This window comes from Tetranychus urticae, chromosome 1 (assembly GCF_039701765.1).
Source record: "Tetranychus urticae isolate SD_2017Ah chromosome 1, NJAU_TeUrti_SD_1.0, whole genome shotgun sequence".
NCBI classification, from domain to species: domain Eukaryota; kingdom Metazoa; phylum Arthropoda; class Arachnida; order Trombidiformes; family Tetranychidae; genus Tetranychus; species Tetranychus urticae.
This window is the reverse complement of record NC_142958.1, coordinates 17,841,532-17,867,752: the sequence shown is the minus strand read 5'-3', so window position 1 is coordinate 17,867,752 and position 26,221 is coordinate 17,841,532. Positions and strand designations below refer to the sequence as shown.

The window sequence follows — 26,221 nt, the reverse complement described above, 5'->3', positions numbered from 1 at the left end:
GCATCGCCTGATGGAGAGAAGCCTAAATATTCCATTAATTTCCCGTCTGAAAATTGAGGAACAACTACAATAGATGAAATGTATTTGTACTTTTCCAATTCGTCTCCATCTGAGGGATGTTTAACGCTCATTTCATCAATAAATTTGTTTTTGTAATAATGCTTAAAAGCCTTATTTACACCTCCCGCTTCAGTTGGCAGCTTTCCAATCTCTTCTAAATCAATGTCATGATCTTTTTTGTATTTTGCTTTTATCTCATCAACAGGACCATCTAAAGTAAGATTAAGCATGGTAGCTTTATCTACTTCGTGAGTGAGAAGACCAGGATAGAAGATTGTTTTCCCATTTTCGCAAACAAATTTAGGATAGGGATTGTAAACAAGGGTAGGTCTGATTTTTTTCAAATTTGCCATCATTGCAGTGTTGAGTTTATCTATTATCAAATCCACAGGGTCATCCGGAGAAACATCAATAGATGAACCATAATCATCACCACTATAGGCATATTGCAACCACTTATGCTCAGGAGCGTGCATCGTCCTCAAGTCAATATTTGGATAAAAGATGAATTGTGTCATCAAAAGTTTAAAATCAACACGCATTTGCTCTGATATATCAATAGCAAATTTGACTGGAAAATAAATTTCTGTTAGTGCAACTTCCCAATCACCATCAAGTTCCAATGCAGGATCAATTTGATTTTGAAATTTTGATAATGTATTTTCTGGAAAGATGTCTGTAGACCCATTTGACGATAGGTCAATTGTAAAGTTAATTGTTGCCATTTGCAAGAGTGATATCGGATATCCAACTATTGAATTTTCTTGGCCAGCCTTCCCACTTGACTAAGTACTTATATTGTCTTCGTGATCTGTCATAAACTCTCCGAATTATCTTTTCAACTCTGCGCAGTTTATTAGGGTCAAAATCAACCTTTTGTAATTCTTCAGGATAGAAAATTGATGATATATTTTCACCTTGTAAATCTTTCAATTTATAGATGAATTTTTGAGGCGTTTCTTTAACCCCTGAAACTTTGAACACTTCATCAGTCCATTTCTGTACTGCATCTTTTTCGAAATTGCCAGTATTTAATGGAATTTTAACAAAGTCATTTTCATTGAAAGTTTTCTTTTTATTCTCTTCATTTTTTATTGATCGCTGAATAGTTTGCACGATGGATTGTTGATTATCTTGTGTTACAGAGTTTGGAGCTGTCTTAATAGTTCTGTGGTAAGAGTTGTTGTAATTATTAACAATGTTTTGTAAGTCATCAATGTATCGATGTGTATGTTTATGGTAAATGAAACGGTATATACGAGAACGTAATGTTCGTATTAAACGTTCAGCTAAAGCACATTTTATTGAAGCGTCAGTTGTCGTGAAATAATGTACACCCTGAGACGAGCAGAAAAACTTAAACCTGTTGTTATTGAATTCTCTTCCTTGGTCCGTTTGTAGTTTTTCAGGCTTTCTTCCTGAAGAAAAAATTTCAGAAAAAGCATTGATGATTGTAGATCCTGATTTATCTCTACACGGTTGTACCCATGCGAATCTACTCAGTATATCAATCACAACAAGTAAATGATTGACTCCATCGTTTTGTCCTGACCAATAAGACATGTCCATAAGATCTGCTTGCCATTGCTCATCAATTCTATCAACCAATACAGCTAGCCTTTGAAAGTTTTTCCGTCTTACCCGAAAGTTTGTATACGTTTCTTGCTTCATCAACCATTGTTTTACATCATTAAATTCAATCGATGGGTCATGCTCCTTCGCAACTATGAAAAGTCTTTTAGCACCTCCGAAACTACCGTGACTATCCAAGTCATAATAAAGGCGTTTCAAAAGTTCTTCACGTTGGTCCATTTGAGTGTCTGACATTTCACAACTTTGTTATCCTTTTGAGGTCTTTTAGATAATTTCTTTTCATATTTTTGAACCGCTTTTCTAAAGCTTTCTTTATATTCTTTTAATTTAATTTCAGGATCAGTTTCGTCCTTTTCTATTTTCACAACTTTTGCCTGTTCAGCATCAGCTGTCACATTATTGGAATTTTTAACGTCACTTTTAAGAAGATGATATTCTTTTTGCGGAATCACAACCATCTTATTTATAACATTCATTGCATAAATTTATTGGCCAATTCTCCTCCTAAATACGATATTGCTGGCCAAAGTAACGCTGGTAAAAATGCTCCACCACTTTGTAAAATAATTTCTTTTCTCTTCTTCAATGGGATACTTTTTCTTGAAAGCTTTCGAAGTTCAAATTTGTAAGGAGCAAGTTTTGTTCTCAATAAATCTTCAACCGGTATATTTCCGTTTAGAGTATTTTTACTTATTTCAGAGATTGCGTAGTAAGTACAAGATTTTGTTTGCTTTAAAATTTTTTCTCTTTGTTTTCTTGTCTTGGCTTTAGCAAGTTTTTTTAATGTCGGAAGACACTTGTTGACACCTTCAATCGACATTTATTTCACATAAAAAATGATTCTTCCTTTATATAACTTATATTACATAAGCATACATTGGTTCCTCCTTCTCATTAAAAACATTCGTCAATAATCTTATTTTTTCAGGTGTGTCTGGCTTCAGATCAATAAAGAGGTAAGAATATGGATCTTGCGTAGCATCTTCAAATACAGCTTGAAATTTTTTAATTTTTGTTGGAAACATCTGACGTCCTATGTTTGTAATCATAGATTTATCCCGAGGATTTTTAAAACATACCACATATTGACTATTGAGACTTATGTTTCGACTCTCTTTTCCTTTCATGAAAAAGTTTTGGGTGATTAAAATTACTGAAATATTTCTATGATGAGACCCTTTAGTAAACAAGTTACTAACAAAAGTTTGATTTACAGCTTCCAACATCAAATCATCTATTACTATCCATTGTGGTTCGTCACCACCGATTTCACTAATTACTTCTTCTTGAAGTCCTTCAATGAATTTCACATCATTCATTGAATTAAACATTTTTTGGTACTCTCCATAAAGATAAGTAATGGACTTTGGTGGGGGATCACAAATATATGCTGCTTTGTTGATCATGTCCCTGATGAAATAAGTTTTACCAGAACCGGTTGGTCCTGCTATTAACATTGTAAAAGGGTGTTTCAAATAAATTGAAAAGGACATTTTGTTTAAAAAATTAAAATTTATTGTTTTATATTGTACATTCAAATTTTCAAATGGGTATAGGGTTTGTTACTGCCTGTATTACAGTTTCAGGTTTCAGGGATCGCGGATATTTTGGAGTAGGTAGTAAGAAACCAAAAGATGATCCAAGTAAAGCCGTCCAGAGCGATAAATTACCAGTTTTTAGTATAATATTAGCTATAGCTGTGAACAGCATTGCAACTAATACGAACAATTGTACAGAAAAGAGAACTTTTTTAAACCAAATTTGCTGATTAGCTGATACATCCATTTCTCCAATTTTTTAATAATTTTATTTTATGATAAATGTTGTCTTTATATTGACTTCAACCTTATATTGTAGTCAAATTCATCACAATAATGAAATATTGATTTATAGTCCTTCAAACCAGTTATTATAACTTTTCCGGTTCTGAAAATTATGAAAATAACTTTTGTATCATCCAACTTAAGATGTATACCAGGAAACAGCTCAGGTGTGTAAGAACTTTTTGGATGCAGTAACAGTTCGTTATAGTCGAAATCACCAATAATCTTTGTGCAAGCAGTAATGTTAACTATTTTGAAAGAAGTATACTTTATATCTCGAGGGTATTTTGCACAAAATCGATCAATTAAAACAATGGCAGTTGCAATATTCTGAACACCAGTTACAATGATTTTTCCGGAGTCAAAGACAAGAAGACACCCATCAGGATACTTAAGAACACCTCCTGGAAATGTTTTTTTATACTCTATGTCTTGAAAAGTATCTTTTATTTGATTTCTACAAAGATTTGAATTCAATTCAAAGGAAGTAACAACATTAACAACTTTAATGTTCTCTTGCAAGTATCTCATGGTTAATACATTTTTTAATCAATAAACTTTAGTCTAAATACTCCTGCTACAAAAGAGCGACACAGAGGACAAGTAGCGATACCTGGTGTACAATCTATGCATGTTACTGCATGATCACAAGGGTAGAAGCAACAGCCGACTTCCTTTTCCAAACATATTTTACAAGTATATCTACTGTTTGCTGGTTCAACATTTGCAGATACAGGTATGTTGGATTCACTTCTACTGGTGGCTGTTTCAATAAATCGTACCCCACACTTGATGTAAATAAAAGTACAACAAGGTGCGAAAAGTGCATGCATAACCCAAGCATTATCATGTTTTACCCATTCAAATATTGAATTAGCACAGTGGAAACAAGTAACAAGATCGGTTCTTCCAGCATAGAAGAAACCAGCTTCAGCCAATTCTTTTGGTGTAATAGCTGGATTTGGCCAATCTTTAAAAGTTGCAAGTCGACTTTCAAAGGTCATATACTGCGGGAAGCGAGCTATCACGTGATTCGCAAAGTAATTGATAGTTGTATCAACTACATTTCTTATTGCCGATCTCAATGACTCACGATTATACTGACTTCGACCACCATCATCAACTTCAATACGATCAATATTTCTACGTTCGATAAATGGAACACCTGCAAGAGCAGACATTTGCAATGATGCTCGTTCCTCTTCAGAAAGTCCACCAACAATGTTATTGTTTTCCACTGCTCCATCTCGATGAATTCCAGTGACATCATTGCCAGGCATCGATTCAGCTGCAGAATGATTTCCACGATTACTTTGACTCAATTGATTACCATCTACTTCATTACTTTCAGGAATCACAACAGGTGAAAGCTCAGACATTTGTAATGACACTGGTTCTTCAGAAAGTTGTCCAGTACTGTTATTGTTTTCCACAGGTTGAACTGGTCGTAGTTCGGTGACATTAATGATTGTCATCGATTCACCAAATTCGGGTGCATCATTCATGTTTTCAACAGATTCGCTTATGGTGACAAGGCGTGGTGAATTAACTGAGCGGGATCTTTCATAAGCATAAATCCCTGCTGGATGAGCTACTAAGTGAATGATAGGAATAAAACCTGTGTTACCATCAACCATCACAGTTAAATGATAAAACTAAAATGCATCAACCCAAAATGAGACTTTCGTATTTAAGGTGAAAAAGTAGGTTAATGATAATGTTAACTTAAAATAAAATGACCCAATAATGAAAGGTAGGTAGAGTTCAGTTTGACCTTATTCTACTTATATTTAACTCTGGATAAGCACAGTATGCCTTGCAGGTATGCTTTGATTGAAGATTAAAGTTAAAAATAAGTGAATGCGAGGCAATAACCTTATTTAATTGCATTACATCATTAATCATGGAAAATTTAAGGTTAATCACTGTATGCATTACCAAAGGTAAGAATGTATTGTAAAAGGTACAATAATCATTAATATCAAACTTATCTATTATCAAAGGTACGAGTGCATTTAACGAGGTAAGTTAATTATAACGGTATAATTAAGGTCATTTCGATATTTGCATTGTCAAAGGTAAGTATACATTAACAAAGGTATAAAAATTATAAATCAATATCGATTATCGAAAAAGTGTGCTATCTTGTGTATTTCTATTACTACTTAAACAAAAATTCCTTCAATATCAATTCTTGATCTTCTTTTTTTTCTCTGCCCTCTTCTTTCATTCTTCCCTGTTATTCATTGAATCTTTTTCATCTTGAACACTTTTCTTCTCCTCCTTTTATCTTCGCCTTCATCTTCACTTGAATGGATTCTGTTTTTGCAGGGCAATCGAAGCCTAATGAAGTATACATTACTATCAATATTAAACTTTGCAACTTTGTTTGTTGAAACTTTTCTCCCCTTTTCCCTCATTACATTGTACTTTTGGTTCTGTTACAAGTAATTGTGCAAAAAAAGGAGGCGAAAAAAAAGATGTCATTAGGTTCATCAATGGATGGAGTGAATCAGTTGAAATGGTTAAATTAAAGGTAATCAAAGTGAAACTTTGCAAATGATTAATCTTTTTATTGCCGATGCAAGTCAATGGTTTGCCAGTTGAACAAGTTTTAATAATGCAACTTAATCTTGCTTGAAGTTTCAAAGTGTTAGAGCCTTAAAATTGCAACCTCAACCTATTTATAACCACAACAATAACACTCATTGACATTGCTGTGATCTCTTTCAGAGTTGATCCTCTTGAGGAATTAAATATTATTGATTTACATTGACTAAGAACTGGATTGTTAAGGTGGATTAGGTAACATTAATAATAACAAGCAAATAGAGTTGAACATGTAAAGAGAGGATAATCAATTTTTAGACTAGAATGGGATTCCCTGGTTGATGAAAGTTGACCAACAAGAGCCAAGAAAGAGAGAAGACAAAAAAGAAGAAAATAGAGCAAAACTAGACTGACCAGTGGATAATGTTTTTAGTGTGTTTCAGCTGAGGTAATGTGGTTAATTAAATTGTTGGCTTTCTTGGTCAACAACTTTGTTGTTCTTTGGTTGCACCAGAAGACCTTTGTTGAATTCAAATTACTTCAATGCAAAATACTTTCAACACTTTTCCCTATCTGGCAAGTTTCAAGTTTGGCTGAAATTTTTTTTCTTTTCATTAATTTCTTCTTTAATTTGACAAAATGAGAAAAGCAAAGAGTTGACAAAAAATGTCGAGTGAATGCTATTGAATATTAAGATGAAAAATTTTGCTCTTCAATGAATCCACTGAAAGTGGTGAAACTGATTGAGTGCAATTAACAATGAGAATGATGAGGATAAGGATGAAGAGGATAAAGACAATGAGCTACATTTATACTTGACTCTTAAGTAGCCATAAAGATGAGGATAAAGTAGAGGAGTTTCATGTTATAATAATTAAGGATGCGGTTGTTATACTTTTCTTGTTATTTTTTCTGGTTCCTTTTAAAAGTCAAATGAAATCTTAATTGAAACAAAGATGAAGATGGTGAAGAAGGATAAAGAGGATGGCAAAAGATGTAACATGTAACAATGATGAGAGAAGCAGGAAAATGACCAATTTTACTGCATTTACTTAGTTTCTGTTATTGTTGGCTAAAGAGGAAAAGTACTTTTCATTTTCACCCTTTTTTTCAACAGGATATTGTATTGAGCTCAATTAAGAGTGTTAATTTATCTTCTTTTCTTTTGCTTCTCTTTCCCTCTTTTTTCCTCTCTTCTTCACTCGAATAGAGTTTATTGTTGAGATGACCAATAAAATGGTCAACTTGACCAATGATACAAAATTGGAGAAGACAATTGATTGAAACAGTGTAAAGAGTAAGTGAATCAAATGTTGAATCAAGTCAATAAGTAACAATCAAGAATAAAATTTGATCTGATTGATTGTGCTTTTTGAACAACAGCAAGATACTTTCACCAAAATTTATCATTTTTTGACATTTCAGTCAATATTGATCAAGATAAACTGAAAGAACATCTAAATGGCTAAATTGAGTCTAAATTAGCGATAAAAAATTCTGACCGAATTCGACTCTTTTGTTCTCATCATGACACATCAACATCAAAATTTTCTACCGATTCTTTGATGGAAAACAATTTCTCCAGAAAATCTAGAAATTCTTGAGTTAATTTTCGTTCTTTGAATAAACTTTATAATATCAAAAGAAACACAAAATTCATCAAGAAAACTTAAGTCCAACTGAGAATTTGCAAAACTTGATCGATATTAAAAGAAGAGAAAGTTTCGAGCACTAAAGTTCTGAACTTTGTTGCCATTGAAATTGAAGAATCTAAATCAGAAGGAAAATGGAATAACATTCGAGCGTTGAATACTTACCGACAATTGTTAGATGACTTTCTTGGTGTAGAGTTTGAAATTGAATGTCCGTTGAAACTTCACAGGCAAAAGAACCTTCAGTAAATTTATTTACATTGGATAATAATATGTGAGTTGAATTGGATCGCTTTCTCTGTAAGTTGGTCAAAAAGGGAAAGAAAAGGCAACAGTTAATCAAATTGGAATTGAATAATTAGTAGTTAACATTAATCATTGTTAACATGCATTGAGTCTAATAGGAAGGAAATTGAATTTATTAACAGCCTTTAAGATCACTTTGATCATTTAATTGACAACAATTATCTTTTATTGGTTAACTGTGGCCATCATTTGTTATCAACTTGTTAAAAGTCAATTGTCAAGTAGCCAGTGTTGACCACTTTCCTGGGAATTTTAATTTAAATGATAAAAGAGTTGAAAGTTGACAGGTTTATCGTGAAATTTGATCAACAAATTGATCCTCTTCAATAATAATGATGAAAGTGAACAGCTTATTTTGGACAGCCTTTTGCTGGATTCATATTTTCCAATCAAAATATGCATACTTTGCTTATTGAACGAGACTTGATGAAAAATGGTAAATTTGATAAAATTGACAGAAATTGACTCAAATGACAAGATATTTTCTCATTAATTTGCAATTTTTTGCCTGTTTTTTCCACTTCATTTTCTACTGAAAATTGATCGACAAAATGAAACAGATTGAAAGAAAATGCTGATTCTTCTTAATTCGATATGAAACACGACTAATGGTGTAATGATATTAGAAAGGCTGTTGTTGATAAAAGTGATGAAAACAATAATGATGAGTGGAATGGTATCAAGTTTCAGTTAAGTATTAAATGCATGAACTTTATGTAAATCCAATGAGTATTGCTGGTTCAGTCCCAGGATAACTTAGCATGAAATCATGACGAAAAATGCCTGATATTTTGATGATAAACTTGATCGAGTAAATTAATTTTCATCTCGATCTCTAATGACTTACCATATCATCGTGTACAGTGTCACTGTGCTCTCAGTGTAGTGATCAATAAGAGCACCTTTTAGTTAGCAGAGCGTGTGTCGACTCAGGAAACAAAAATACGAAAAGTTCGAAAGAGTTAACAGAGAATTTTTCATGAAAGTGTTCGTATTCGAGCGAGTGACATTATGCACGGATACGGTATTATAAAGTTGACTGATTCACATCAATGAATAGCATAAAAATGAAGAATCAAAGATATTCAATAACCTTTTCCGAGTGGAAATGACATTTTCAGAGATTCTTTCAACTTACATTCTTTCAAGATCAGAAAAGGGTTCAACCTTGAAATTCTGAGACTTTTGATGTTTACTGATTTATCATGTTTATATGTGAACTGAAACATGTGAGTTGAAAAGGATGCAATCATGAAGCAAATATTGGTTTACAGAAGCAAAATAACTTGTAACATTTCATCTTTTACATTGTATTTTCTGAGTTTAACTGAAACTATTTTTAGCTTCCCTTGTAACTTATATTCGTGATAACTTTCCGTTTACAGCATGAAATAGCTGACAAGTTGTTAACATATAATATCGATAATTATTTGATAATTACTCATTCCCTTACTTATCAAGACTGAAACAGTTTTTTACACCTTTAATTAGATTTTCATTGAATCTTAAAAATTTGTATAAACTTTGTTTCTAAATCGAGTTCTAAGATGTTTTCAATGAAAACTGTTTGAAACTGAAAGATGTTGTGATGAGAATGTAAACTTACATTTATTTTTATGCCTTTAACGGGCAGATACATGTAAGGCTCCTTTGCTTTTGGTTCGTAGCGGAAAAACTCCTCTTCATTTCGATACCATTTAAGTGTGTATAAAGGGTAACCTTCAAGATCATATGAGCATATAATACGAGCATCAGATCCTTCGAAGGCATTTCTTGGAACAATAAATTCAGATATCCGTAACGATTTGACCACTTTTAGCACAACCCAGGGAACATGAAAAAAGAAAAGTTTTTTACTCAACAAACAAGAACTCGATTTATCACAATTTATCAGAAAAAAAGTTGAAACAAAGTATTTCTCACTCTTACCCTGTAGACAGGTTAATAAGAAGAAAGAATTGATTATGTGGTGGAAAATATTCTCCATGAAGTTGATCTAAATGAATTTCAACCTTTTCAGATAACCAGATGTGAAGAGCAATTTTGTTGCCTCTTTACAAGTAAAAAATCAAAGTTTAGTCTTGAAGAGGTGATGATAAAGATGACAATATTGTTGATGGTGATGATGATAAGTTGAAAATGATGGTTACAAAATGAAGATTCCAAGTGTTGAAAGTGAATGAATAAATGGGGAGAAAAGATGAGCAGAAAACTTTGAAGTTTGGAAAATGAGACAAAAAAAGGTAAGAAGGTTTTCACTTGAAAATGAGCAGCAAGTTTTGAAGTTGAAATGCAAGGAAAAGAAGGAAAAAAAGAGTTGAAATTGACGAGCAAAAAGTTGATTGATAATCTCTTTATTAGCTGAGTCTGTAATTTTATCTATTGAAAAGCAAAATGTGAAATAATACTGTTAATAATGAATGATGAAGTTTCTTGTTCAACACTGGTGGAACCACTTCTCGTTCATATTAAGTGGTCTCTTGAAAAAAAAGTTTCTCCTTCCAAATTTTCTTTGCATTCATTTCGCTCTCACTCAACAGATTGACTCTTGAAGCTCACTTTTTATATTTCATGCAATCGCGCAACTTTTATAGGCTTTTGTAGCTCCCTGTGCAATGACATTTACAGTTAGTTTTACATGATTTACAGTTAGCTCATCATGATCATCAGATGCTAAAATTGACAAAGAAAAGTTTGTAAATCAATCTTCGAGCTTTCTCTTCTATTGACATTCTTACATGTTATATTTATGCTGGATTGAAAGTTCATTTGAATATTTGAAAATTTTGTAACGTTTGGAAATCAGAGTAAGCACCTCTGGTATTTATATGCCAATTTTGTACCCGTACGAAAATTTTTGGAATTTGTTAAAAGTGTTTTTGAACTGAATTGCAAAGTTTATGTTTTTTCTTTTAATGAACTTTTAAAAAATTAAAATAGAGGTCCGATAGACTGCATTACGATTACGATAACGATTGCATAAGTTTCAGCTCGCTAACTCTTAAGGTTACAGAAAGCGTTCGGTTCAACTGAAAATGGAACTTGATCTGTTTGCAGAAACAGAAAATGTAATTTCTCAGAATAACCATTTATTGGTCGTTTATCAAAAGTATCATCATTAAAATAAGTTTCATGCAACAATCTGCTTCCATAGCTGGACAAAAGGTGATAGAATTTTCAACTTCGATTTCAACTCTCTCAAAAACTGTCCATCGGTGAAAAATTTAATATTACCAATGGACTCAGTTTTTATGTTTCCAAAAACCAAACAAGCCTCAAGTCTTCCCTCAAAAGTTCGAACCTTTGACAGCAGTCTTCGCATTTCATTTGCAAGTTCAACCAGAAAATTGGTTTATTTAGCAAGGAATGGGTTGTGATGAGTTTGTTTTGTTGATCAAGTTGTTTCTCGATCATTTACAAGTCAAATATCATAAGCCGAATGTTGAAAGTTATTTAATTTAATAGAATTATTAATTAACAATGTTAATAGAAAGTTTAGAAAAGTTTATTTCTCACAGGCATATCCTCTCACCTGACGCAAATAAACTTATAGACTCTCTAGCTGTTATTATCGAAGTGATCCTCAATAAATCAATTGACCAAGGATTGGTTAATCTGACTGATTTTCTAGATACTCAACTGAATGAATTTCTTCAAGACACTGCAACGCTTACTCCATCCATCCGAATTATAATTTCATGCAACCGTGGTCTAGTCATCAGAGGAGGTGAATTTTCAAATTTTTTCACCAATCAACTTTTAAACCTAATGCAAAATCAAAATGATGAATTGATAGTTTCGACTATTGCTAAAAACTTCCTGCCTTTTCACAAAGATTTCAATTATTACAACCATAAAAATGGCTTCAATATATCACCTTTCTATACGCAAAAATATTTCTACGAAACTTGTCAGCCCTTGTTGAAAGGTTACAACGAATCAACAGAGTGGAGAAAACGATCTTATGCTCTCTGTCTTCTCAAAAATCTGAAAAATCTACCCAAAACAGTTATCCGAGATGAAATGAACAAATTTCAATTATTGACCATTTTCAATCTGGAAGAAAGCAATGCTCCAGCGATTCAGATGACTGCCTTAGATTGCCTGAATCATATGGTAAAAGCTCATTCAGTAACATTGATCCGAAATATTTCTGGAATCATAAATCGTCTTCTAGAGCTTTCAAAAGCTTCACCCTACCTTGAGATATCATTACTATTGCCAAAACAATTAATGAAATTACACTATGTCCTTATCGACCTTTAATTCTACATTCCCTTGAAAACTCACTTTCACTTTTCACTTTCTCTCAAACTTTTATGACTATCACTTCTCTTATCAACATTCAATTTACACTTTCTCTGATTTCTTTACTCTGCACCTTTTTGCATTTCTTTCACTTTATTTTACTTTCTGTCTTTTTAACAATGTCTTATCCAAGTGAAAATTCAGTTTTTGATAGTATGCTAGATTTAGATGACATCGATTATGATGCGCTTCTATCTGACTTCCTCATCAATGTCGAGAGTGACGACCTTCTGTGTGTACAAGCTAGTGCCAACTTCTTAGCTTCAGCTGCAGAGAATCAGCACGATACGCTCCTGATTAGTGATGAGTATGATGAGGTTTGTGTTGGCGTATCATTGCCTCTTTCAATTCCTCATGAAAACGTGTATGTTTGTATACTTGTTTGCATTTACTTAAGAAGATTAATAGGTTGAGCTGCAAAGAGTTAAGTGGTTTAACTAAAAGCTAACTAGAATGGACACAGACATGACTCGTAATAAACTTTCAGTTATAAGCAATCAGTACCTCTACCTCTGCACTTTTTTATTCACCAAAATGTCGATTCTAGTCGAAATTACTGCATCCGATGCAATTGTAAATCTAAATAGCGAAAAACCGGAAAAACCTGAATTGAGAATGTTCAATACGATCAGAAAATGCGGTACAAGTGTTTTCGATGATAATTTATTTTTCACTTCAGTTCTTTCGTTTTCAAGTCACTATTTTCTATCTACGTCTAAATACATACAAGATAACAACTTTTACTTTTTCAGGAAGTTCTGTTCGTGTCAAAACATGAAAATGTCTAACATATTCAGTGCCGCTAGCAAAGACCCTGACTTGAGAATATATTATACACCAGCAATCGTGGCAAAAGAAGCTCGAGAGTGCGCCAAAAAAGATGAAAAACTTTTGAGTGTGACATCAAGACATACGATGGAATAGAAGAGATCAGTGCACATTGTAGACTGGTGGTTCTCCATAAAGATAAAGAATATAAAATGACCATTTACGACCCAATGAAGGAAAATTATGCTACGCCTGGAACCATCGAAAAACTATTGGCCAAAAAATTGAATATTCGTATTGGAGGAATAGCATGTGGCAAAAAATACAAAACTGAAAAAATGAGTAAAAACTCATTAAAAAGGCGACGGAAATGTTGAGTGGAACCGCTGAATTAAAGATTGTAAAATACTACGATTTCATTGCAAAAAATTTGTTTAATTTCAAAATAAACCGCAAATTTCTAGTTGAAGATGGCGTTTGTTTCATTTCTATTATTTCCCCTACCCCCATTTTAAGCTCCGCCTTTTTTTAAAAATTAGTCGCTACCAGTTAACTGCTGCGTGAAAATCAATCAACATCCACTAAGGTTTTTCCCAACATTAAACTGGTAGCTATTATTTTTGAATTGCCGCATTGATAATTTAATTATCCTACAAATTTTGGATTTGCAAACAAAACAGAAAGTTGGAAGAGTTCAACTACTATGCTCAAGTATGAACCTGATCCCATTGTTCCCATATGATCCAAAGTCAGTACGGAAACCGTTTATTGAGACCCAAGAGTCTAGTTCAAGGGCAAGTTCAGCTGATAAGTAAGTTTGATACTGCATTTTGTGAGAAAGAGAGTTTGCTTGAGGTCATACAGCCCAAAGGTGATTCAATTGACTATTAATCAAGTTTAATTTAATTTTATAGCTTTGATGCTATACTTTTTGAAAATTTTTCGCTATTAGAAGATTCGATGACGCCATGAGTTTTGACCACAATTGAACGACACGAACAAAATTGAATTGAGTAAACTTAGTTGATTTACTGAAAAAACATATTAGGTTTCCCCAAAAATTTTTACTATCTCAGCTTAATTAACTTTGAATGGGTATCAAATTAAAGCCAATGAACTTTATTAATCAAAATAATCACCATTATTTTCAAAAACATTTAGCCATCTTAAAGGCAACTGATCAAGGCCTGATCTCAAAAAGTCGTTGTTATAGCCGTCGAAGAAGCGCTTAAGGGCATTTTCGAGTTCGAGTTTGAACTGAACTTTTGATTATGAAGAAAGTTATCAAGATTGAGAAAAAGGAAGAAATCTGAAGGAGCCAAGTCTGGTGAATAAGCAGGGTGGGGTAAAACATCCCATTCAAGTTTCCTTCAGCTTCTGGCGCGTCATTGAAGCTGCACGATGCTTTGCATTATCATGCAGATAGAGAATTCCGTCTCTATTGACCGCTCTAGCCATGAACGCTGGCAATTTTCAAGCAACTCTTTGCAGTTGTTCACAGTACAGAGATGTATTAACAGTTTGACCTGCATTTAAAAGCTTCCAGTGCACAATGCACCAGCCAGACCACCAAACACAAAGCAAGTTCTTCTTTCCGTGTATCGAAGGTTTCGCGAACGAATTAGAGGGTGCACCATGGTCAGTTCAAACTCTACCTCGTGCAGAATTGTCGTAATCGACCCAGTTTTTATCACTCGTCAATAATTGCCCCAGAAAGTTATTGTTTTCAAACCGAGAAAGCAGAGAATTGCTGATGGTAACACGATTCAGTCGTTGGTCTTCGGTCAAAGTATAGGGAACCCACTTCTCGAGCTTACAGGTTTTATCAATTGCATGGAGATGTTTCCTAATGGTCTCAACCCCACAATTGAACATCACTGAAAGATCTGTAGTTGTTAATTTTGGGTTTCCTTCAATAGTTGAGGCCAAATGTTGCTCGTCAATGACCGATGGCCTTCCAGAACGAGGTGCGTCGTCGATTCTGGAATTTCGCAAACCACTTTATGATGGTGGATGAACTAACCTGATATGGAGCAAACGTTTTATCGATCTTTTTCTTGGTTATTTTCGGTGTTGAGCCCAAACGGAACTCATGAAGTAGAACGGCTCGAAATTGAAATTTTTCACTAGACATTTTGGTGTTTTAAACTGACTTATGCAAATGCAAATTATGAAATGCATCATATTATTTTAAAACTCATTGATCCCTCAATCAATTGAAAAAAACAGCATGTGTTTATCATTAGCCATATTCAATTAAGAAGGGTTATTTGAAACCGATATCTGAGGCAGTAAAAATTTTCGGGGAAACCTAATATATTTATGTTTCAAAAAAACGCTCGTTGTCTCCTAGTTCTTACAATTTTAGCTTTGGTGTGAAACTTTTGAACTTACTGTAGTTCTTTGGGATCAGCAGCAGTGATTTGCAAGTCTGCCCATTATGTTGGGCTGATGTATTGATGAATCAGCTACATTTCAGGGCTGATGGTCAAATTACTGATGCTGATCATAGTAACCTTGCCAACATGTCAGACGCAAGATTGTCTGATTGGACAATGCAATTTCTTGGTAGGCTGTTCACAGATGGACAAGTTGCCGGTCCCTCCAGAATTCCCGGTGTAATATCCGGTGTGAAATACCAAAATTGTGGTTTTAAACCTTAAATTCCGATTGTGTTGGTGAATTATTTTAGATAAAGAATAGAAGAATATAGACAAGAAAAGGAAAACTTTCAATTTTGAAAATGAATGAATTGAACATTATAAGATGAATAAGTAAATGAATTACTAAATTGAATAAGTTTAATAAAACTATTGAATAAATGAGAATACTATTAAATTAACCTTTCAATGTTAATTAGAGGTCAAATAAAGAATTGACCTTGAATAACCTTGAGCACTTGAACTTATCGTTGTGCAATCTAGATAAGCTTATGGTTCAAGTCTGAAGTCTTTACCACTAACCGTTCGTGAGTTATGCCTGCATGAAGGCGTAAAATGAAAAAAAAACCCCGGTACTTTCTAGTGGTTTTAACTTCCACAATTGAAATCAATTTATTTCTTCATCATTAACTCCGAGTATTGTTTAGCATGCTTTATTTAGCTTGAAAGCGTAAATGTTCGCGATATGCTCATTCACCCTAAAGCGTGCAAGCACATAAAGAAATATTTTGTATGATAAATATAATAGCTAATTTTTTATATGGGTGAATCAGTGAGCCTAGTTATAAACCTTTCGCAATTAAGCGAACTGGATAAGAAGCAACAGTTTGTCATTTTTAAATGATCTATGCTCAATAAATCGTTGTATTGTTTTATCCATGATAGTAATATAGATAAAAAAATATTATACCGGAAGCGTTACTATCATAAATCATCCAATGTATTCAATAGACAGAATGAGAGGTAATTCACGATAATCGCAATTTTAAATAATATAAAATAAAGAATAATTAGAAAAAAAGAGCAAAAAATGACTTCGTGAACATTAAATTATGGCCTTGATGAGACAATTTTCTGAATGAAAAGGTGCATAAATGAAAAGCTAGCATGAATGAAAGTTGAGGTAAAACTGAATCAACCAAAAAAAGTTACAGTTACTAAGCAAATAGACTTTCATATGTGTTGATCAACATGAAATGTTATGATTTTCTGTTGACTATCCAGTTGAACATTCTGTATTTCATTGAGATAAAATGAATTTTCCCTTAATATTTACTCTTTAACTTTTATTTTTCCATTAAGAAAGCAAAGGTTGTGTTTCTATGGTTACACAGGATATCATGTTAAACCAATATACAAGTTTGGGGGTTATTTAACTCCCTGTGTCACTAGATATTCATTGATAATGATAACAGCAATGATAGTAATAATAATAATCAAACATCGATTAAAGGCAATGGTAAAGAATGAGTGGGAGAATGAAAAATCAATTCCATATAACCATTTAAATAGTTTCGCCGAGCAATACTCATTTCAACTTGTAAGTTTAACTTGGGTATAACATGAGAGTTTTTCCTGCTTCTTTTGTTTCAATAAACCAGTTAAATCATGAGTCACAGGGAAAACACTCAAACCTAACTTATCTGCTGTTCAAACTTTAGACGAATTACAATTCAAGTTAAAAAAGTAAACTATTTGTGTCTCATTTCATCGGCCAATATTTTGTGTTCAAACTCAATCCAATCATTTGCTGTTACCGAGTTTAGATTAACGATAATCAACATTTCAACCTTTTGGTTCAACATTTCCTATTAAAACCTTATAATCTATTTCACAACATGAACTGTCCCAGTCTTTACCTCATTTGATCAATCAACCGTTATGGGTACTTCTTTGTGTAAACCCAAAGTTGACGAAGTTAACCTAAAATCTTTGGCTGCTGAAACTCCCTGTAAGTATCAATTGTTTACTTTTGTGTTTATTTACTCTTTCCAGTCTAGCTGATTAGTTACAATTTTATGAAAGTCTCACACTTTTTACTATTAAAAGTATCGATTGAGTTTCACTGTCTACCTGCATACATTTAATTTCATTGAAAATCGAAAAAAGTCATTGTGAGTAAATACGGGGTTAAATGAAGGAATTGAAAACCCGAAACCAATCGAATCGAATTTTCACCAAAATCTTTTTGTGCTGTCTCTAAATGATTTTATCAGCTGACGGTGAAATGCTAATGTTGAATCAGTGATGGTTAAAAGTAGATGGCAAAGTTTTCGAATGAAACTTCTAATTGAAAACAAAGAATAAACTGAATTTTCCCTTCTTTCTCTAGTTCCAATTTCTCAATTGAAACTTTGGCACGAAGAGTTTCTTCGAAGTTGTCCCCGTGGTTATATGACCGAAGAGATTTTCATCGAAACATTCCACGAATATTTCCCACCAAATAATTTGAGCGTAGTCAAGTTGGCAGATTACATCTTTAGCAAGATCGACATGAATAAGGTTTGTTCAACTTTAACTTATTTCCTGTTTTTCAACACTTTCATCGACTTGAAATGTTCAAATCTAAATTTGAATCTATTAGTAAACATTTTGTTGCGAAACTCTAGACTTAATTTTTGAAAATTCTTGGCATACCAATAAGACACTTGAAGCGTCATCAGCACATTTCAAGATCATGATCCATTCTCAATGATAGAATCTCGCAAATAAACAAGTTTTCAGTTGAACTTCATCTCAATGGGAGGAAATGCTGAGCAAGAAATATTGTCTCATTCAACATTTCAAGTGAAACAATTGAAAATCAAAGTGTTGACAGAAAATGTGAATTTACAGTTTTCAAGAAGAGTGAAAACATTGAATCAGTCAGCAAACATGATGCCAGTAATTATAATAATGTTTCAAGGAAATGATAATAAAAAAGGTGTGAATGCAATAATGGTCCAGAACATAATATGATGAAATCAGTAGTGACAATTGAGTGAATATTATCATCATCAGAAGAGATATCATTATTATAATAATCATTGTTATTGTTATCATTGTAATACAATGTGGTTATATTATACCAAAAGACCATTAGTGCTGAGTCGAAAGTGGATCGAGTTGATGATGTTCATCATCATCACCATCATCATTGAGAATGTTATCGGGATGAGGAAAGGCAAGCAGAGAAAAATGTCATCATACATAATTAAATTTGATTGTGTGAGCAATTTAAAGAAATGAAATACAACATTCTTTGTTCACTGAATAATGCTTGGAACCGGCAAACAACAAAAGTTGGTAAAAGTAAAATTTTTTAATATTTCACTCTATTTCATGTTTCACTTTTTGCCTCTTTTTATATTCAACATTCAACATTCTGTTTGTTTGATTGAAACCCAAAACTGGTAAAACACATTGATTTGTTGAACAACAACAAGGAACAGCAATAGATGAATAACAACAAATTGAATCACACTTTGATGATCTTTTCCATGTCTCTATTTACCTTATGTACTATCATATGTACTGTCATTAATGGTGACAACTCTCTTCTCTTGCTCTTTTTGTTGCTTTTACTGGTTCAATTTTAGCTCCACTGAATAATATCATCATTTAGATTTACTTTTAGTTTGAAAATAATTTTTTATTCAACCTTTTTTTTTCTTCCACTTTGTGTTTCCACCTGCAACAGAAAACATAAATTGACAAAAGAAGCAAACAATTTCAAGATTTTATCGCTGAACAATTTCATTTATGACTTGCATAAATACTCTAACATTCTCGACTGATTTTAAAAAAGTTAAAACTCTATCCTTTCAGTCGTATTATAAATAAAATCAAAGTTTAATCTAGCTGGTTGAGTTTAGCTGATGAACCTGAGTAAGTCTTTTTATGGAAACATTCATAAGGGCAAATTATTAAGCTGCTTTTGGGTTTGATTCTTGACAGAATCGAAGTGACCTGTTGTACATCAGAAAATTTCATCCCTCAAAATGAGTTCATTTTCATGTTGGTCATCAAAATTTCATTCAAAATAATTAGTTCGATGAAAAAAGCTTGTTTAATAACTTCGATTGCAGTGCCTACATTGAACACCATTTTATCGAAAATTATTGATCAAAGAAATTTTGGATGGCATTAGAACTTATAAAGACCTAAACTTAGTAGCTTAAACTTAATTTGCCGCAAAAAGAGATTCAATCAATTTAACCGAACCCGATTGATGACCCAGTAGTACACTAACTCAGTTGACTCTGGTTAACAGTTATTAGCCATTGCTAAGGGTCTGACTCAAACAGCGTTCATTCATACTCATTATGAGCCAAGTAAGATTCACTACTTCAGAGTCACTCTCCACCAGAATTGATCAATTGCCATCAAAGGATACTGATTCTGGAAATATTCTTGATCTATTGTACGAATATTGTAAAACCAATGATGAATTTAAATATGTCGAGCTAGGATGCTCTTCAAGTTGCAAACTCTAGATGCAAAGTTGCTGATTTTATGAGACTTTTTGAACATTTAATGGTTTTTGGTGCTTTTTCGTTAAAGTTGTCCTTGTGCACAGCGCTAACAGCAGAAACTAATTGAGAAATTTCAATAGCGCTAAAGGCGCAATCATGATATGGAATTGCATAGATTGAACATATCACACTCACTGAGTTGTGAATGGTCCCAAATGATTGGAAATTTGATTGTAAATCAAGAGATTTTATCGAGTTTTGCACAAGAGTGACACAAATTACAAGTTGCAGGGGAAGAGACTAGATGTTCAGATAATTGATCGTAAAAAAAGTGTGTCTTTATGGATCAATTTCAGGTTCGCAAATGAGAGCAATGAAAAAGGTTGATAACCCAAAGGCAAACAACTTTTGTTCTCAATCTAATTGTAATGAAAAATGTAATGTAAAAAATGAGACTCAACTTGTCATCTTGTAATTTACACTCAACCTGACAAGACTGAATTTATCCTGGAAAAGAAAAAGTTCCAAATTATAATGGATATTATTTTTCATCACTTTTTCTTCTTTTCCTTCTCAACTCCCTATCAATATAAATATACATTTCAACTCCCAGTAAATTCATTTTTACTCCTTCATTTTCATTCGCTTTTTTTGTCCTTTTTTTATTTATTCTTCCTCATCTTCATTGTAACTTGCAAATTCCCTTGAGTAAGAATCACAATCTCAATTCACATTGTTCCGTTTGATATTTCAATGAACAACAACAACAAACTCATGAAACAATCTTGGAATTCTGATGAATAACATGGTAAATAATATTATTATTGAGAATATTTTTTTTTTCTTCTTCTCTTTTATTCCTATTTTTCTTTCCTAATTTTGTTTCACTCAACTTTCAATTCTATTATCATAACTATCATCATCAAAGTACTAGAAATGGTTCAATCTTTTATTCTTCCCCTTCTTGCCTCTCCCATCAAAACAGCAACAATCACCAACAAGTGAAACTCAATTTTTCCTTCATCTGACAATAATGTGTTTACAGTGTTTTTTGTGCAAGCCTTATATTCATCTCTGTCTTTACTCATTCAGCTTGAAATTTTAAATTGAAAATGAAAGCTGATTCAGTATTCTCAAGAGAAGAAATGTCAACTTTAAAATATCTCAACAATTGTTGGCCTTCATAGATTTAAGCGAACAGGGAATGAACCAGAGAGACGAAATTAACCAGAATTCTCATTCTTTCCCATTTCTTTATCGAGTGACAGAATTATCATGATTCAAAGTTATCCAATAAAGCTGAGAATCCTTAAGGTCAAAGGACCGACCGACCAAGTGATTTAATTTCATTTGATTGAGCAATTAAAAGATTCGATGAAGTTAAATGCTTACCAATGTTTAAGCAACTTCAGAGCAACTTGATGCTAACCAACACTTTTTCAGTCAACGAGTTTAACTCGGTTTTGGTACTTGACTCAGAACATGAACGATGTTAATATTAGTGAAATTAATTGAATGTGAAGTAGATAAGCTTTCAGCAGAGTCTTCAATATCCATCATCAGTTCTAGATCATTTTTGTACATTTTTTGAGCCCGCTGTTGATTTATTAACTGAAATGAGATGCAGTCAATGAAGATTTTACCATTTTCTGTTCAACATTGTTATCTTTATACTTGCCTTGAAGCGTATTCATTTCATGACAACACATGCAGCTCAAGACCTTTTTACCTTCTGTAGTTGTTGTCTGTTTTGCAGGTAAAATGAATAATTAAATTACCATTGAAACAAATTGGTTCACTAATAAGCTACATTTTTACTAATGGCATAACCAATTATTTCGCAAACTTATAATTATTGTACCTTTTCACCTTTATTCATTAGGATGGTGTAATAACTTTCCCTGAGTTTATCCGAGCTGTTGCCATTCCAATCTATGGAGGGATCGATCAGAAACTTAATTGTATGTTTCAATATTAGGAATATCAATAGGTTCTATCGCTTTTTTACCAATAACCTTGTTTTGATTGCAAAGCAATTCGATTTATTGGGTTAAGTCAATGATTACAAGAAATGTCACTTGTTGGCCAGTTCTCGAGTCAATAATAGTTGGTCTTTCAGAATCGATTGGTTAAACAATAAGTGAATTAATAATGAAAAAAAGTGACGGAACATATTGATATACTTATGTACTTCGAATATTGAAAGTTTTACTGTTTAACGTTTTACCTTTTCAGGGGCATTTTCAATTTATGACACTGACGATGATGGTTACTTAACAAGAAAGGAAATGTTTAGTGTGGTTCAAGCTATTTATGAGAGAAAAGGAATGGTTAAAGAGCAGCTAGTTGGTGCTCAAAAACGAATCGATAATATTTTCGATCGAATGGACCTGGTAAGTTGAGTTTATACTTATGCCCATTGGAGTATAAGGCTTTCCTAGAATAGTAACTCCAATAACTGTAAATCGAAAAATGTGGAAATTGATTAGCGATTCTTTATTGATATTTACATACCAAAAAGCAGAAAACTTTAATTTCATTTCTATGTTGGTGTGAAACTATTTTGTGGTCAAGAAACCCTTTAGAATGAATTCTTTCCAGTCTAATTGATAAGTAACATTAATCATGAGAAGCCGAATTACATGGTTTCTGGTCAGCCGAAGAAAATTGTTGAGCTTGCAATTCAAATTATTATACATTCGCATTGTGTGATTCCATGATCAAAAAATTGTATTTAACTCTCTGTAATTATTTTGTTCTCATTGTTTACAGGATCATGATAACCGATTGAGTCGTGAAGAATTTATTTCTGGCTTTAAAAGTGATCCAATGGTTATTCGTTCGTTACTACATGATAACTTCAAAAAGAATTCAAGCAACTGGTACAAGGACTTTGACGATTTTCATGAAATCGATCAATGAAAATCTGAAATTGCTATTTTTGTATATTTATTATATTGTTTTAAATTTTATCGCATGTTTTTGCATTAATAAAATCAACGAGTTCATCTGCAAAGTCCATTTAAGAAGCGAAGTCGATCAATTTTAATTTCTCATGGAATTTTTTCTTGAAAATTGTATCCCATTATCAAATTAAAAATAATCGCAAAAAACTTTTTGGTACAACTATTAAGTTTCTTGAAACCATTAGGCCTGTTGTGATTGTTGTATGATAAAAATTGGTACACATGTTTTGCAGATTTTGATGTAAAGTGTCATATTTGATGATTTTTCCCAAAAAGACACAATTAACACAGTTTGTACACAAATTGAAATGTATTGAAACGAATGGGCAAAAACGGGTAAAAACCACTTTCCTTCAAATTTAGACTTTTTAGACTTTGTTGGTTTGTAGAAACATGAAGACTGAATCCATTTGTGCGATTTAATAATTTATCTGATGAACAGTTTTCGCAAAAAGCGAGGTCAAATTTGAAACTTCGATCGCTTTTTGTGCAACTAGCAAAGCAGATTTTTTCATGAAACTCATTTCGCTAATGAAGCTTTTGATTGTCAATCAGAAAATGTACTCATTTTGAGAAATAAAACTTTTCTTTTTCTGCAAAACATATAAGTTCGATTTTCATTCAAACCGACCCTTTTCTTTAACCGAAAGAGCTAGAGAGCTGAAACTTATTAATTGTCCATAAAAGCTGTGCGTTCACATTATCCATTAAATACTTTAAACAATTAAACAATGGTTCTCTTGATTTTGGCCGTTGGTCTAAAAACTTTTAGCCTCAATATTTCGAGAATGGTACCAATTACAATCATCATTCTTCCCCCGATTTGATTCTTTGTTAATTAATAATTCAGTCACTTTAATAACTTTTCTTTAGTATATTCTGGCTATGATTTTTGGCTTTGTTATGATCGAGAAACAACCTATTTAATAAAACAAACTCATCTCTACCCATTTCTTGGTAAATAAACCAATTTTCTGGTTAAACTTGCAAATGAAATGCAAAGACTGCTGTCAAAGGCTCGAACATTTGAGTTAAGACTTGAAGCTTGTTGGGTTTGTAGACACATAAAAACTGAGTCCAGTGGTACTATTAAATAGTTCATCTGATGGACAGTTTTCGAGAAAATCGAGGTCAAAGTTGAAACTTCGATTGCCTTATGCTCAGCTATGGAACCAGATTGTTTCATAAAACTTATTTTAATGAAGCAACTTTTGATAAACGACAAGAAAATGGTCTTATTTTGAGAAATAACATTTTCTGTTTCTCTAAAACAGATCAAGTTCCATTTTCAGTTAAACCAATCGCTTTCTGTAACTGTAAGAGTTAGAAAACTGAAACTTATTATGGTTGTGTAAATATTGTTGGTGCACATTAATGACTGATCACTTTTTTGAATTTATCAACAGTTCTCTTTATTTTGGCCATTGACCTAAAGACTTTGAGCCTCAGTATTTCGGTAACGATATCATCTGCAATCATCTCTCTTGGCCAAACATTAGATTCCATTATGGGCTATAATATATTGAAATATTGCACCGTCCAAGATTCTACAAAAAAAGCTATTGCGTTGTATTGCTAGAGTTTTCAGATTTGAGATTTGATTCATAAGTTAAATGGTTACTAAACACAAATCTTATGCGTTAGGAGCTCATCTTCATTATTGATTAAATAAGCTTGGATTTTATCCGGTATTCACTCATATACTGTTATAGACCATGATGAAATCTAATGTTGCGTGAAAGCATGATGATTGTAATTGGTACCATTCTCGAAATATTGAGGCTAAAAGTTTTTAGACCAACGGCCAAAATCAAGAGAACTGTTGTTTAATTGTTTAAAGTATTTAATGCATAATGTGAACGCACAGCTTTTATGGACAATTAATAAGTTTCAGCTCTCTAACTCTTTCGGTCACAGAAAAACGTCGGTTTGAATGAAAATCGAACTTATATGTTTTGTAGAAAAAGAAAAGTTTTATTTCTCAAAATGAGTACATTTTCTGATTGACAATCAAAAGCTTCATTAGCAAAATGAGTTTCATGAAAAAATCTGCTTTGCTAGTTGCACAAAAAGCGATCGAAGTTTCAAATTTGACCTCGCTTTTTGCGAAAACTGTTCATCAGATAAATTATTAAATCGCACAAATGGATTCAGTCTTCATGTTTCTACAAACCAACAAAGTCTAAATCCGAAGGAAATTGGTTTTTACCCGTTTTTGCCCATTCGTGCCAATTTGTGTATAAATATGATAATTGTGTCTTTTTAGTATTATAACAACCATATCTGATCATTTTAGTGAAACCCGAGAATTTCTAGAAGGATGCAACTGTCTTTTTCGTTCATGGAAAACTGTTAGCCCAATGATCTTTTCCACGGATTCCAGACCATGAGATACTTCTTACCTACCTACTTACACTTTTTGACTCGCATGAAATCAAATGAATGTCTCTAAAATTTCGTCCAGTGTCAAATGGGAACTGTTTGAATTGATTGATGAAATTCTTAATGAAATAGTCAGCAAAATTCTTCAATTAACATCGTCATCTTGTAAAATCTGTATCTTTGAAAATTTTCTCAACCCATTGAGGACTATGCAACCGAGTCAAGATTCATCGCCATCTTCATTTGCATCATCAACTCCCCCAACTAATCTATCTAAAGTAATTGAATGTATAATCTGTAATTCATCGATAGATTTTTCATTTTCCTGGATTGATCTCATACAAAGTATACTGAGGCATATCCTCTCACCTGACGCAAATCAACTTATAGACTCTCTAGCTGTTATTATCGAAGTGATCCTCAATAAATCAACTGACCAAGGATTGGTTAATCTGACTGATTTTCTAGATACTCAACTGAATCAATTTCTTCAAGACACTGCAACGCTTACTCCATCCATCCGAATTATAATTTCATGCAACCGTAGTCTGATCATCAGAGGAGGTGAATTTTCAAATTTTTTCACCAATCAACTTTGCAACAATGCAAAATCAAAATGATGATTTGATAGTTTCAATATTTGAAATAAAAAAGAGTTTTTGTTTTGTTTTTGTAAAAATTCAACTTGAATTTTCAAAAAAACTCATTCCAAAGCTACTAAGATGTGAAAAATAAATGTCAGGGAAGGTTTAAAAAACAAAATTCAGGCTTGTAATGTAACGAAGAAATGTTAAAATGTTAAGAATCAAAGGCTATAAAAAGAAAGCTGATAGAAAAAGAAGCTTTACTTTCAAATATAACCGCTTTTTTCTTTACATAACAGAGGGCAGTGATGTTTTCTTTTTCTTTTTCACTGTT

General features: G+C 32.7%; 2 protein-coding genes across 2 annotated transcripts in view; one reads left to right on the top strand and one right to left on the bottom strand.

Moving 5' to 3' along the window:
* Window positions 1–10,469, bottom strand: part of LOC107371999 (uncharacterized) — a 34,297-nt gene extending 23,828 nt beyond the window's left edge. Inside the window, exons 1-3 of the mRNA XM_015940145.3 lie at window positions 9,914–10,469; window positions 9,591–9,796; window positions 7,844–7,976 (exon numbers count right to left, since the gene is read on the bottom strand). Coding sequence (XP_015795631.2) covers window positions 7,844–7,976; window positions 9,591–9,796; window positions 9,914–9,971 — 397 coding nt within the window. The 5' untranslated portion in view covers window positions 9,972–10,469. The remainder of the gene's footprint in view (window positions 1–7,843; window positions 7,977–9,590; window positions 9,797–9,913) is intronic.
* Window positions 10,470–17,185: 6,716 nt separating this feature from the next.
* Window positions 17,186–22,989, top strand: LOC107372057 (neuronal calcium sensor 1-like). The gene is made up of 5 exons (XM_015940196.3): window positions 17,186–17,452; window positions 17,834–18,003; window positions 21,838–21,916; window positions 22,191–22,348; window positions 22,728–22,989. The coding sequence occupies exons 1-5, from the start codon at window positions 17,383–17,385 to the stop codon at window positions 22,875–22,877; spliced, it is 627 nt and encodes a 208-aa protein (XP_015795682.2). The 5' UTR covers window positions 17,186–17,382; the 3' UTR covers window positions 22,878–22,989.
* Window positions 22,990–26,221: the final 3,232 nt, after the last annotated feature.

Excerpts from the sequence above, each read along its gene's own strand:
- LOC107372057 (XM_015940196.3), top strand. The coding sequence starts at position 17,383 with ATGGGTACTTCTTTGTGTAAACCCAAAGTTGACGAAGTTAACCTAAAA. Across the intron at positions 17,453-17,833 it reads TTTGGCTGCTGAAACTCCCT|TTCCAATTTCTCAATTGAAA; the intron begins GTAAGTATCAAT and ends TTCTTTCTCTAG. Across the intron at positions 22,349-22,727 it reads TTTTCGATCGAATGGACCTG|GATCATGATAACCGATTGAG; the intron begins GTAAGTTGAGTT and ends CATTGTTTACAG.